Below are 15,011 nucleotides of genomic sequence, written 5' to 3'. Positions count from 1 at the left end.
GACCGGTAGTGCATCTCCAGTCTACAGTGGATTTATAATTATTATAAACAGTAATTTATAATTTATATACACAATGGAAGATGTAAATGAAGCCTTACTCATCTGACCCTGACCAGGACCTGTCTAGAGACCCTTATATCCAAAGTTTGGGGTCAAAGTGTAGGGTCAAAATTCTCTGTGATCCTGTCTTTATTCTAACTGCCCTATGCATGCATTCTCCAGAATGTCACTCTTCCTGTGCGGAGTGCAGTGGCGATGGACCTTTCTCCTGTACTTCCTGTTTGGTCCCTGCTGTTCTGGCCCCGTCAGGTCTCTGCAGCCCTCGCTGTCCAACTGGATACTACGCTGATGTAAACAGGGTGTGCCAAAGTAAGTACAGCTTACTTTTAGTGCAGTTTACCAGTCAGCTTAATTTACTATCATAAACTATCATCTAGTTTACAGTATTCTGCATTCCATCCATCCATCCATCCATCCATGATTATTTTGTGTTTTCAGTGTGTGACAGCCAATGTCTGAGCTGTGAGATGACTGGAGTGTGCACATCCTGTAGAGACCCAGCTAAAGTGCTTCTCTTTGGGGAGTGTCAGTATGAGAGCTGTGCTCATCAGTACTACCTCAACACCACCACACGCACATGCAGAGGTGAGTCTCAGCCCGGCTGCTCTGCATCTGTCAAGCCATGTCTCAAAGGGGAGGGGGAGGATAACATTGTGGAGGTTTTGATTTTTGATTTGTGTGCATTTGTTGTATTGCTCATTATTTCTGCCTTTTTGTTGTTTCATAGACAGCTCTCATTATATAAAGAAGCATCCTGCATGCCAGAAAGTTATATCTAACATATATGCCTAAATACTCACACACAAAACCATAGAACAAAGAGAATGACTTATTTTTCTAATAAGCAAGGTCTCACATAATATTATAGTCATTAAAACACAAAGATGTGTCGTTATAGAGGAGAAAGTTATTTGGTAATGATTGTTAGTGTTTTCAGATGCTAATAATGTGGTTTGGGATTTAGGAGTGGTCTTAAAGCACCACAGACCCCATATGGTGAGACCTTTCTTTCACTTTGTTGGGATTTAGAGCAGAAAGAGGAGATCGAGTGGAGAGATACGCTTTTGTCCCTGGAGTAATTTGCTGTGTGTGTGTTTGAAAGTGAGTGAGAGTGAAGGAGAAAGAGAGAAAGACTTTTTGTGAATGTATGTAAAGCTGTTTACTCCTGTAGTACAGTGAATGAAGGTTACCTTGACAACATGCGCAACAGTCTGGTTCCGGAAGTAAAAATCCCATTAATTTATGATGAATTGATTTTCAACGATAACTTATAAAACTTTAAAGACAGACCTACCGTGAGCTACGAGGTTGTTCATCGATGGTTTATGCTTCCGTTGAAGCCATCCGTCCGCGTTCTCAACTTCGTTGTTTAAAAATCGCGTTTGATAGCGTAATTCATGGTAAACAACTACATTACCCATGGTACATCAAAGTAATATCCACCAATCAGACAACTGCGGGCAACGGAAACGTGCCTCGGAGCGACCGTACGCTCCCATGATGCACTGTAAATGATGTAATCGAGTCGGTCTCCCTTCACCCTTAAACTACTTATATATTTGTACATATCGGGATATTTTGCAATAAACGTAAAACATATTGTTTCTATACTCATAAACAATAACCTAAAATAAATAGTTTTATATATTTCCACAGTTTTATATTCAATGACATCATTCGTTATGGGATTGTACTTTGTGCCTTCATAAAAGATGATGTAACGTTACTAGCAATGACAGGCAGATGAAGACGATGAAGTGTGAAGAACCCAAGTGTAGTTTTATTTACAAATCCTAAACGCGAATCCAAACAAATTTGAAAGCACAAAACAAAGTGACATAAACATGGACTAGACTAGACTAGACTAGACTAGACTAGACTAGACTAGACTAGACTACGTTACACAAAACAATACCTGACGTCTGACAAGGGCAAACATGAGGGCTTAAATATATGAACATGTATGACAATGACAACCAATCAACACACAGAACTGTAAACAAGATAACAAGACTAATAAACTTTAACCAATGAAAAGACAAGAATGCTAACAAGATTCTCAAACAATGAACTAATGAAAACAAGACACATGAACAGGGGAAACACATGACAAAATCACATGACAAGATCACATGAGGGAGCAGGAACTAAACTATCAAAATAAAAGACATGAACTCATGAACTTAGAATTAAACGTGAAACAAAAACAGATTTATACGTGACATATATCCCCCCACTAGAGTTGGCTCCCGACACCGTTAATGTCTCAGCCAGCTCTCAGACGCGATCAGTAAATGTCACATCCAGCTCTCACCTAGATCTGATGCAAAATCAGGAGCTTATGTCTTGCGCGTTCTTAAAGTGTGTGTGTGACGCAGAGGCAGCTGAACTTTGAGTAGTGGTTTCAGTGGAAGTTTGAATCACACTTAAATTGCACTGGACAGGACATTGTCAAAAGGATATTCACCCCCGATGACCCCCCCCCCAACACCCACCCAAATATATTAGAAATATGATAAATACATCACATACAGTATCCTCCATATATTTGTATTGACACAAAGCCTGGAGAACAGTGTATACATTCTGTGTTAATAACAAAATAAAAAGTTACATTACACAGTAAATATAATATACAGTAAATCGTGGGCTGGAGCATTTTAAAATGTATTTTGATGGCTCTTCCTACTTATTTTTTTCACTTATTTTTTCACATTCAAAAACATTTTGAATTGATATAACTGGTGAGAGTAGCCAAATTCAGCCTTATGTGATGGTGGCAGGTCGAGTGATATCCGAGTGAGACCCATGGCAGGTCGAGTGGCAGATCTCCCTGCCACGGAAAGATTTTACCCCTACTGACGGATTGCTTTAGTAAACTGTTGAAGAAGAAAAAACTGTTGGATGCCTTGAACTAGGCTACATGTTGCTCACCTACAGTAATCTTGCATTTACACACTTTTGAAGCACTCCGGTTACATTAATGCTGCCTTCATGTGCTATCGGAATGATCCTACTTCCCACCTCTGAAGTGATAATTACGAATATGTTGCATTCAAGTGCTCTTGTTGTCAGAAACATTTTTATTCATATATATTTTTTGAATAACCTTTATTTTGACACCATAAACATATTACTCAGCTTGTGGACGATTTAATGGAATTTTGGTCAAATACAAGCTATTTTTTACAACATGCATCAAATGGTTGCTGATATACATAAATGAATATGACCAAAACGGTAAGCGCTAACAATTAGCTATATTTAGAAACAATTTACAAGACCTGTCATTCACTACAGAAACCATAATCTCCTCTGCCATGTTGCAAGTTTATGACTCCTCCCATCTCGGAAACTCGGGTATCAAAATTATCTCAGAGTTTCCCATTCATAATTATGACTTGAGGGGTCGTTCATGTGCAACTTCCGAGTGGGAAACTCTTATTTACAATAATTCCGATAGCACGTGAAGGCAGCATAAAGCACACCACTGAGCTCGGAATGCGAATAAGCAGTGTCGTGCTCTAGATTGGAGCGTCTGTTTTAATATACCTCCTTTTTTGTGTGTGTGTGTGTGTATTTATCTGTTTTCTTATTGTAGGGCTTGCCCTTAGCGTCCACATATACCCCAGAAATATGTCTGCTAAGATGTTCAGTTGTGATATGATTTGCATTTTTTGGCATCAGTGCTATTGCATAATGAAAAATTGCAAATAATCGTAAAACCGGTAAATTTTTTTCTCAGACGGTAATCTCACCATCAAAAACTCACACCGCGGGATCTCTATTAGAGAGTACAGTTCTGGTGGTGAGTTCAAATGGTCAGATAAATCTCTCTTTATTAGATGATATGAGGACTGAGCAGAGGTGCAGTCAAATATTTTCTCTTGTCTCACTTTACTACTTCTCTACAGTACTTCCTTTTTTTTTTTACATACAGATGCCATTCAAACTTGGTTTTGAGGATTATTTAGCCTCTACCTATTTTTTGGTGTTTATAAACATATTTCTTAAAACTATGTTTTAAGAAATGTAAGATTAAATTAATAATCTCCCCTTCTAAGGAGGCGTGGATAGCTCAGCAAGTAAAGACACTGACTACCACACCTGGAGTCGCAAGTTCGAATCCAGGGTATGCTGAGTGACTCCAGTCAGGCTTCCTAAGCAACCAATTGGCCCGGTTGCTAGGGTGGGTAGGGTCACGTTGGGTAACCGCCTCGTGGTCGCTATAATGTGGTTCTCGCTTTCGGTGGGGTGCGTGGTGAGTTGTGCGTGGATGCCGCGGAGAATAGCACAAGCGTCCACATGCGCTAGGTCTCTGCAGTAATGCGCTCAACAAGCCATGTGATAGGATGCGCAGATTGACTGTCTCAGAAGCAGAGGCAACTGAGATTCATCCTCCATCACCTGGATTGAGGGGAGTTACTACGCCACCAGAGGACTTACAGCGCATTGGGAATTGGGCATGCCAAATTGGGGAGAAAAAGGGGAGAAAAAAAAAAAAAAAAAATAATCTCCCTTATAAAACAGATAGTTCAGAGTTCTGATTCAGAGTTCTGATTGGATGAGCAACATTCAAAGCCATTGTTAAATTACGGTAAATGCACACCTATCACCACGGTAACCATGATTTCGCAAAGTAGCACATGTTCCTGGATCAACATCTTTGATGGTCCTGGAACAACATTTATTTCAACCAATCAGATTTTAGGGGGCCTGGGTAGCTCAGTAACTCATGGTGAGTTGTGCGTGGTTGCCGCGGTGGATGGCGTGAAGCCTCCACACGTGCTATGTCTCCGTGGCAACGCGCTCAACAAGCCACGTGATAAGATGCGCGGGATGACTGTCTCAGATGCGGAGGCAACTGGGATTCGTCCTCCGCCACCCGGACTGAGGCAAATCACTATGCGACCACGAGGACTTAGAGCGCATTGGGAATTGGGCATTCCAAATTGGGAGAAAAAGGGGAAAAATCCCCCCCCCCCAAAAAAACAAAAAAAATCAGATTTTAAGACTACAGGTGCATCTCAATAAATTAGAATGTCGTGGAAAAGTTCATTTATTTCAGTAATTCAACTCAAATTGTGAAACTCGTGTATTAAGTAAATTCAATGCACACAGACTGAAGTAGTTTAAGTCTTTGGTTCTTTTAATTGTGATGATTTTGGCTCACATTTAACAAAAACCCACCAATTCACTATCTCAAAAAATTGGAATATGGTGACATGCCAATCAGCTAATCAACTCAAAACACCTGCAAAGGTTTCCTGAGCCTTCAAAATGGTCTCTCAGTTTGGTTCACTAGGCTACACAAACATGGGGAAGACTGCTGATCTGACAATTGTCCAGAAGACAATCATTGACACCCTTCACAAGGAGGGTAAGCCACAAACATTCATTGCCAAAGAAGCTGGCTGTTCACAGAGTGCTGTATCCAAGCATGTTAACAGAAAGTTGAGTGGAAGGAAAAAGTGTGGAAGAAAAAGATGCACAACCAACAGAGAGAACCGCAGCCTTATGATTGTCAAGCAAAATCGATTCAAGAATTTGGGTGAACTTCACAAGGAATGGACTGAGTCTGGGGTCAAGGCATCAAGACACAGACATGTCAAGAAATTTGGCTACAGTTGTCGTATTCCTCTTGTTAAGCCACTCCTGAACCACAGACAACGTCAGAGGCGTCTTACCTGGGCTAAGGAGAAGAAGAACTGGACTGTTGCCCAGTGGTCCAAAGTCCTCTTTTCAGATGAGAGCAAGTTTTGTATTTCATTTGGAAACCAAGGTCCTAGAGTCTGGAGGAAGGGTGGAGAAGCTCATAGCCCAAGTTGCTTGAAGTCCAGTGTTAAGTTTCCACAGTCTGTGATGATTTGGGGTGCAATGTCATCTGCTGGTGTTGGTCCATTGTGTTTTTTGAAAAGCAAAGTCACTGCACCCATTTACCAAGAAATTTTGGAGCACTTCATGCTTCCTTCTGCTGACCAGCTTTTTAAAGATGCTGATTTCATTTTCCAGCAGGATTTGGCACCTGCCCACACTGCCAAAAGCACCAAAAGTTGGTTAAATGACCATGGTGTTGGTGTGCTTGAGTGGCCAGCAAACTCACCAGACCTGAACCCCATAGAGAATCTATGGGGTATTGTCAAGAGGAAAATGAGAAACAAGAGACCAAAAAATGCAGATGAGCTGAAGGCCACTGTCAAAGAAACCTGGGCTTCCATACCACCTCAGCAGTGCCACAAACTGAACACCTCCATGCCACGCCGAATTGAGGCAGTAATTAAAGCAAAAGGAGCCCCTACCAAGTATTGAGTACATATACAGTAAATGAACATACTTTCCAGAAGGCCAACAATTCACTAAAAAAATTTTTTTATTGGTCTTATGATGTATTCTAATTTTTTGAGATAGTGAATTGGTGGGTTTTTGTTAAATGTGAGCCAAAATCATCACAATTAAAGGAACCAAAGACTTAAACTACTTCAGTCTGTGTGCATTGAATTTATTTAATACACGAGTTTCACAATTTGAGTTGAATTACTGAAATAAATGAACTTTTCCACGACATTCTAATTTATTGAGATGCACCTGTATATTTGGGGTCAATGTTGGGTTATGTTTAGGGCTAGGGTTAAGGGCTTGTACACCATTCATATCAACATATCATTTACCTCTCATTTTAAGGGTAGGAGTAGGCATATGGTCATGGTACGGACTATGTTTCTTAGACAAAAATGTTGTTCCAGTACCAACAAAAGATGCTTATCCAGGAACACATCCTTTTTGGCAAAATCATGGTGACCCTGCTGTATGGTCACACATTATGTATTATGTATGTAATTGTGCGAAGTTGCTACAGTACGTTGCTTAGCAACTGTTCTGCACCAGTCCGGGCTCATTGATATGGTTGTGGGGTTTTTTTTCCTGCTAAATCAGGATTGGAATGGACTGACTGAGCAAGTTACCAATCATGAGTCACCATGTCACAAAGGCCACATCAACACTAATATGTTTTCGTGGCACTTATGTCTCTAATCCACACTACAATGGTGTTTTCCTCTACCAAAAACTGAACATTTTGAAAATACTCTGCATTACTGCATACTTTGGAAAACAATGACAGCAAATTAGCAAATAAAAAAAAGGGAGATTTCAAGTGAAAACGGATTAGTGTGGATATGGCCAAAAGCTGTCCCACCAGCACGGTTCTCTCTTTCCTGAGAATGGATAGCCAACCATGCTGAAAATTCTGGGCAAGGAACGGTTTGTAATCATACAGTATTGAGCCATGCACTAGTGGAAATGCTACTGGAACCGTAATTCACCATGCTCAGAACCGTTTTGCCTAATGGTAGAAATGCACTTATTGTTAGAATGTTTGCCATTTAAAATCTAACTGCGGGTGATAATGTTGTTGGAATGTTTGAATACCGAATTGTGATTAGTCTTTGCTTCAGGAAATGCAAATCAAGATTCTCTCATGCTCTCACAACGCTCTCTTTGCCTTTTTTCTTTCTAATTTGCTTTTTTATACTTCTTCAATCTCATTCTAATTTATCATATTTTCTTCTCTTATCAATTCCTCCCACATACTGTACCTTCTCTCTCAGAGTGTGACTGGAGCTGTAACGTGTGCCGCGGGCCTCTGCGCAGTGACTGTCTGCAGTGCATGGAGGGATACGTCCTGCAGGATGGCATTTGTGTGCCAGGCTGCACCCCAGGATTCTACCAGGATACTGAGAGATGCCTGAGTCAGTGATCAACAAAAAGAACGATCTTTATTATGACAATGAGTCTAACCAATCAATGTCCAGATTGATAGACTCTGACATTTCAGTCTCTCAATCTGTTGTCACAGTACGGAGTGTCATTGAAGCCCTTGCTGTATAGTTCCCACATCCATTGCTGTGCTACTGTCAAGGTTTAATGGCACTTCAACTGATTCATTTCAAATTAGACTGTCAGTGTTGCTGTAATTAGAGACTGGATTGAAGAAGCCACTGGCTCTCACTTAGAATTTACTTTCACATGCCATGTCATAGATTGATATCAGTGGTCGAACGATATGGGTATTTCAATGGCCGATGCCAATACCATTGGGTGCCAGAAGGTCAATATACTGTAATAGCAATGTATACATAACACAATTTAATGATAGCAAATACTATCTACACAAAATTGCTGAAATGAAATGAACACTTATTTAACACAATATGTAGTCAACATATAATAATACAAACAGAAAAGAGAAATTATTTATTATCTGGAATCAAGAGTCGGATTTGACTTCAGATTGTCTTAGATCACTTGCCTAAACTATTATAAGCAAGATGTAAAACTAGATCCCATATCCAACAATAATTTCATTTTGTGTTTCCAATCTGTCTCTTTCTCTCTATGAACAGGCTGTGAAGAACACTGTGAGCAGTGCCATGCCCATGACCAATGCCAACAGTGCCAGCTGCCGTATGCCACGCTGAACGGGCACTGTGTGCTGGAATGTGGCAAACATCACTTTCTAGATGACTCCACCCGTCAGTGCACTGGTGAGTGCTGTGAATTTCATCACTAATCTGAAAGAGTGATTATGACTGTTTAAAGTGGTGATTTTGGCAATCTTACCAACCTGCTGATTTTAGAGAAACTGAATATAGTGTGATGCAGTACCACACTGTGTCACACCTCAATCTAATGACAGAATGTTTTGCTATTATTCCCTAGCATGCTCAGCTGGTTGTTTACAGTGTGTAAGTGTAGGTGAGTGTCGTGTATGTACTGAGAATCTGTTCCTGAAGGATGGCCGATGCATCCCGGAATGTGGTCATGGATATTATGGTGATCGAAAAACAAGAGCCTGCCATGGTAAACTGAATCCTCTACATCACATATCTTCCAGAAAATCAGATTCACTTAAAAAAGACCATAAAAGTTACTGAATGTTTACAAGCCTCATCTTTAGACTCATGGCCATCAAAACTCTTGCAATGCTTTTAATATGCAGTAAATACAATGTCATCTATGTTTTTTTGTGTCATTTAAGTTTACATGTTTTTTTATGGTTAAAATTCAGACAAACATTCTCATGTTATTATGTAATGTTGTGAAAGACCTTTATAACAGCCAGGCTGAAAAATCTGCTGTTATTTGGACATTTTGAGATTATAGTCACCAGCCAATAACCGTGTCGGCTTGGCGGAAATATACCTACCCCTTGTGTCCGTTCTGAAATCTATTAACAACCTTGACAATGAATAATAAACAATGTCTGTTTTTAAATATTTTAGGAAAGTTTGAGTAAATATTGTGTAAAACACGTTTAATACTGTGAGTTCAAAACATTTGTACATCTCAGTTGTATGATTAAATTGTATTTATCCTACATCACATATAAATCAGAATTATATTGGTCATCAGCCACCTTGCTCTCTGGTTATCTGCATTAACCACTGAAAAGTCCTTATCGATCGACCACTACTATTATGAAAGGGTGTCTGTTAATAAGACAGTAACATCCCAACCACCTCTGTTTCTACAGCAAACAGCCGTGCTCCATCCCTCTACATCAATGGCTCTCTGCTGGTTCCTATTGGTGGAGTTAAGCCTCTGGATCAGGCGCTCCTGTCAATCAAGGATGCAGACAGCCAATCAGAGAGCATGGTGCTCCAGCTCCTTCAACCACCCAATAACGGCCACCTCGTGATCCTGGTGAATGAAAGAGCAAGAACCCTGGCCAGAAACGACATTTTCGCCTTCACTCAGCTCAAACGCAGGGCTGTGCGCTTCATTCACGACAAAGAGCAGACCAAGTGAGTGTGTATTTGTGTGTTAAGTGCATATTAAAGAGTTAGTTCACCCAAAAATTTTAATTCTCTCATTATTTACTCCCTCATGCCTTCCCAGATGTGTATGACTTTCTTTCTTCTGCAGAACACAAAAGAAGATTTTTTTAAAATAATATTTCAGCTCTGTTGGTCCATACAATGCAAGTGAATTGTGGCCAGACCTCTGAAGCTTCAAAAGCAGAGAAAGGCATCATAAATGTAATCCATAAGACTCCAGTGGGTTAATCAGTGTCTTCTGAAGCGATCCAATTGGTTTTGGGTGAGAACAGACCAAAATGTAACTCTTTTTTCACTATAAAACTTGACAGCAGTCTCCTTGACGATCATGATTTCAAGCTCGATTACTCTCCCTATAGCACCATCTAGTGCTCTGCGCATGCAACAACCACTAGGAAGTGTAATCAAGCTCGAAATCATAATCATGCCTAGAGATTGCAATGGCAAGATGTACAGTGAAAAAGGAGTTACACTTTGGTTTGTTCTCACCCAAAACCAACTTGATCACTTCAGAAGACTACTGTAGTCGAATGGATTACTTTTATGCTGCCTTTATGTGTTTTTGGCGCTTCAAAGGTCTGGCCACCATTCACTTGCATTGAAATTACCTGCAGAGCTGAAATATTCTTCTAAAAATGTTTGTTTGTGTTCTACAGAAGAAAGAAAGTCATACACATCTGGGATGACATGAGGGTCAACTATAGACACAACTGTAAATCAGGCATTCATTGGCTGATTTCCCTGAAGAGTCTCTGTGGTGCTATGAAAACATGGCTCTGTTTATTTGAGCATTCCAACCAGCCCTACATAGAACTATTGGTTCAACCAATGGCGTGTATCTGGGGTGGGGCTAACTATTTTATCAACCATTGGCAGATGGGTAAAGTATTCTAGAAATCATTATTTCCTAGAGTTGTCATTATATTTGCTATTCCTCTTGATGATGCTGAAGTGGCAAAGAAATTACACACTGCATGGTAAAATTCACCAATTCACACTAAATTCACACTAAATTCAACCAATAAATGCTTCCAACCACTAGCATATGCCAAATCACAGACCCACAGAGTCTAGAGATTAAGCTGTCTTGTGTAGGTTTGAGTGAGTGAATGCATGCTTGTCAGGGGGTGGTGTGTTTTCATTAGCATTTAAGCAGCAGTCCCAAGTATTTATGAACTAGATGATACATGGTAGTCTCAAATCATTAATTTCATATTGTTTGCACACTGTTCCGCAGCTCATGTAAAATATTTCATTTCTCACCCCCTGAAATATCACGTTAGTACATTCCTCATTCCAGTGACTTGTGACACATCTCTGCTTAGGCTAATATCACAGATGTAAGATATTAGTTGATATTTATACACTGAAAATATCCAAAGAGATACTTTGCAGCTTTACAAATATTATGTGATGTTTGTATTGAGATGAATGTGTATGTAAATATGCTTTGTGTTTGTTTGTGTGTGTGTTGGGGATGGACTGAATGTGAGCAGTGTGGGCAGTCATTAGCTTTAATTACCTCGGTGAAGTTGCTGAGGCGTTTGACAGGACACACACACACACACTCACACACCCCACAGTGCTGTTAAGCCACAGCACATGCAGGAGTCACCAAGTCAGGCTGACTGCTGACCTTCACATTTCTCTCTCTCTTCTATGGCTCCGTTCCCTTTAGCTGTGTGCTTTAATTAAGAAGTGATCTGTGTTCCATCACACTTCATCTACCATTTTATTTCTCACCAACCCCCCCCTCATGTATCACTTTTTCAGTCTTTATAATTTCTCTTTAAAAAAGTATTTTTCTCATTTTGTTCTCTCAGCCTTTTGCCTCTGAGTCTTTTATTCACGCTGTCTTTTTTTCTGTGGTTCATCTTTTTTTTTCAGAAGTGGGCAGTTCACTTTAAGGGCAGCAGATCCTCAGCTGTTCTCTCAGCCACAGACTGTTCCTGTGCAAGCCATCTCCCAGCAGGTACGTATACACACACACACACACACACACACACACACACACACACATATATACACACACACACACAAATAAGTAACCACACACACGTGTCTTGGGTAAGAACAGTGAGTAATGGGGCTTCATTCTGTAGTCATAAAACCATTTAAAACAAGATAAAACAGGAGAAGTTTAGACCAATATATTAATAGGTTAGGCCATTTATTCAAGCATCTTTTTGATTATTGACCAATAACTGTACCCGTTTGCCCATTCAGCATTCGGGTTCTGGAAGTAAAAATGTTCTCCATAGGCAAATAGATTTTTAACAATAACTTGTAAAAAGATCCACCAATCAGAGAATCGCAGCCAACAAAGTGCGCCAAACAAGCTCTGAAGCAACCACCTACTCCCATGAAGCACTGCCAATGATGTAATCGTGTCTGTCTCGTAACACTCTAAAACTCCTTTTATATTTGTATTTGTCTTAATATTTTTGCAATAAAATTTAAATGTATTGTTTTTATCCTTATATTCAACAACTTCTAATTTCTTTTAATTTGGCTACATCATTCACAATCCTTCCTGGGATTGTAGTTAATTTCCCCATTAACAACGTTAAGTACACAGTCTTATACCTTTGCCTTTTTGTCCAATTTTCAAATACTTTTTTGCTTCAAATAAAATCTTTTAAGGTTGTGATTGAGTGATTCACCTTGGAGCTAGCTTGTTTGGTTCATGGCTTAGAACTTTGTTTGAAAAAATTTTTGAAATCCCTATGGAAATAAATTATTGTAAAACTTCTTTAGGAACCAAGTCACCAAGGGCAGGCACTGTTGTACTCTTTTAATAGAAGTCTGAACTTCAAAGGACTCTGACAAATCAGATGGATTTTGTATCACCCTGAAGGCATTTTGTAACGAGCGACAGCGAGACAAACAGACCCAAGAGCAGAGGAACAGTTCAAAGGATTTATTTACAATGAATTTGAGTAGTCACTGTGATTGTCGAGGATCCCGGCACCGGCTGCAGCAGCGGGAGGGGATCTCTGAGAAGCGCACGCAAGGGGCAGTCCGTGAAGAGTGTGTTTGTAGAATGAGTTTGTGCATTGTGGAAGTCAGTAATAGATTTGTGGAATCCTCCGTTGAAGTTAAGTGAGGTGCAGATCAATGCCCAGCAGGGTAGGGCGATCCAGCTCCCGACATGCGGGCAAAGACAAGGTATCCTCTGTGGAAACCCAGCTGACAATGAACAAACGGGAAGGCAACCACACACCTGACACACGGGCAACCATCAGATACACGAGACAGGACCAACTAGGCAGAGAGAGTAAGGTTAGTTACTTCACACCAAACAACCATCTAGCAAAGATACTGAGAACACGAAAGGCTTAAGAAGGGAGTGAATTAGGGGGGAACCAGGTGTTGCTCGGCTAGTGGCATGATCAGTGTTGCCCCTGGGAACAGTCAATGTTCCCATGGAAACACTGATCATGCATGCCAGCCACGCCTGTGAAACATGAGGAAGAGAAAATAACAAAACATATAAAACAAGCCGACAAACTCACCGGAGCCGTGACAGTACCTGAATTACCTTGCCGGAGGTGAAACTGATCTTTGAGGGCACAGTCCAGGATATCCTGAGCCAGGACACAACATCTCTCCTCAGTTCCATAACCCTCCCAATCAACCACATACTGGAACCCTCTACCCCTCCTCCTGACGTCGATCAGTTTCCAGACTGTATATGCTGGAGAACCCTCAACAAGACGGGATGGGTGTGGCGGGGTGTAACTTGGTGATGGGGACTAATGACTTTGGCGATGGGAAACGGCCCGATAAACTAGGGACCCAGCTTACGTGAGGGGAGTCAGAGCGAAATGTCCTTAGAGGACAACCAAACCTTTTGCCTGCACACATAAGCTCGATCTCTTAATGCGAGCTGCAGTCCATATGAGGGCTTCTCTGGCGGCTTTCCAGATGCGTCGGCACCTCTGAATGAAGACATTGGCAGACGGAACCTGTATGGCGGGTTCTTGTGTGGGGAACAGAGGGGGCTGAAAACCGAGGCTGCCCTGGAAGGGTGATAACCCCGTAGACGATGACTGCAAGAAGTTGTGGGAGTACTCGACCCAGACTAAATGATCACTCCAAGAAGACAGATTACGGGAGGCCACACAGCGCAGAGCCTTTTCCAGCTCCTGATTTGCCCGCTCCGCCTGCCTATTTGTCTTGGGGGTGAAGCCCAGAGGACAAACTCACTGTAGCCCCCAGCTGTCGACAGAATTCTGCCCAAAAACGTGACACAAATTGGGGGCCTCTGTCAGAAACCACATCACCTGATAGGCCATGAATGCGGAAGACGCAGTTAATGACTGCTACCACTGTCTCCCTCACAGCTGGTAATTTGGGGAGGGGAATGAAATGAGCCACCTTCGATAACTGGTCCACTACAGTGTGTTGCCATGGGGGGGGGGAGAGACTAGTTACAAAATCCATGGCTATGTGTGACCAGCATCTCAAAGGGACAGACAGCGGTTGGAGGACCCCGGCTGGGGGTTCACAGGACGTTTTATTAGTTGCACAAATGGGGCAAGCTGCAATGAATCAATGTACGTCCTGCACTAGTGATGGCCACCAAAATCGCTGTCTAATGAGCGTCTGGGTGCGAGTCCCCCGTGGATGACAAGCAACATTGTATGAGTGACCCCACTGTAGGATGTGCGTTTGAACAGGTTGCGGAACAAATAACTGGCCCGCTGGGCACGTAGTGGGGGGCGTGGTGTTTCGTAGCGCAGCATGGACCTTAGCCTCCACCTCCCAGGATACCATGCCCACCACGCGAGTGGCAGGTAGAATGGTATCCGGTGGGACATTGGAGGTCTCGACCTCAAAACATCGAGACAAGGAGTCAGGCTTGACGTTTTTAGAGCCCAGACGATATGACAGGATGAATTCAAATCATGTGAAAAATAGTGCCCATCGAGCCTGTCTAGAGTTGAGGCATTTAGCGCTATGAATGTACTCTATGTTCTTATGATCTGTCCAGACCACGAAAGCTACCCCCCAACCCTCTAACCAGTGACACCACTTGCACAGGGCCAACCGGACAGCCAACAATTCTCGGTTGCCGACGTCGTATTTCCGGTCAGCTGGTGTTAAGCGGTA

The 15,011-nt window shown here is 41.6% G+C and overlaps 1 protein-coding gene across 1 annotated transcript in view; it reads left to right on the top strand.

Moving 5' to 3' along the window:
• The window catches only part of LOC127433097 (extracellular matrix organizing protein FRAS1-like), a 197,196-nt gene that overhangs the window by 111,728 nt on the left and 70,457 nt on the right, over positions 1–15,011 (top strand). Inside the window, exons 22-28 of the mRNA XM_051684764.1 lie at positions 223–369; positions 499–645; positions 7,668–7,808; positions 8,463–8,603; positions 8,779–8,919; positions 9,593–9,863; positions 11,784–11,868. Coding sequence (XP_051540724.1) covers positions 223–369; positions 499–645; positions 7,668–7,808; positions 8,463–8,603; positions 8,779–8,919; positions 9,593–9,863; positions 11,784–11,868 — 1,073 coding nt within the window. The remainder of the gene's footprint in view (positions 1–222; positions 370–498; positions 646–7,667; positions 7,809–8,462; positions 8,604–8,778; positions 8,920–9,592; positions 9,864–11,783; positions 11,869–15,011) is intronic.

Source organism: Myxocyprinus asiaticus, chromosome 4, assembly GCF_019703515.2.
Source record: "Myxocyprinus asiaticus isolate MX2 ecotype Aquarium Trade chromosome 4, UBuf_Myxa_2, whole genome shotgun sequence".
In the NCBI taxonomy this organism is placed as follows: Eukaryota; Metazoa; Chordata; class Actinopteri; order Cypriniformes; family Catostomidae; genus Myxocyprinus; species Myxocyprinus asiaticus.
The sequence above is the reverse complement of the archived record's forward strand: the minus strand, read 5'-3'. Positions and strand labels throughout refer to the sequence as shown.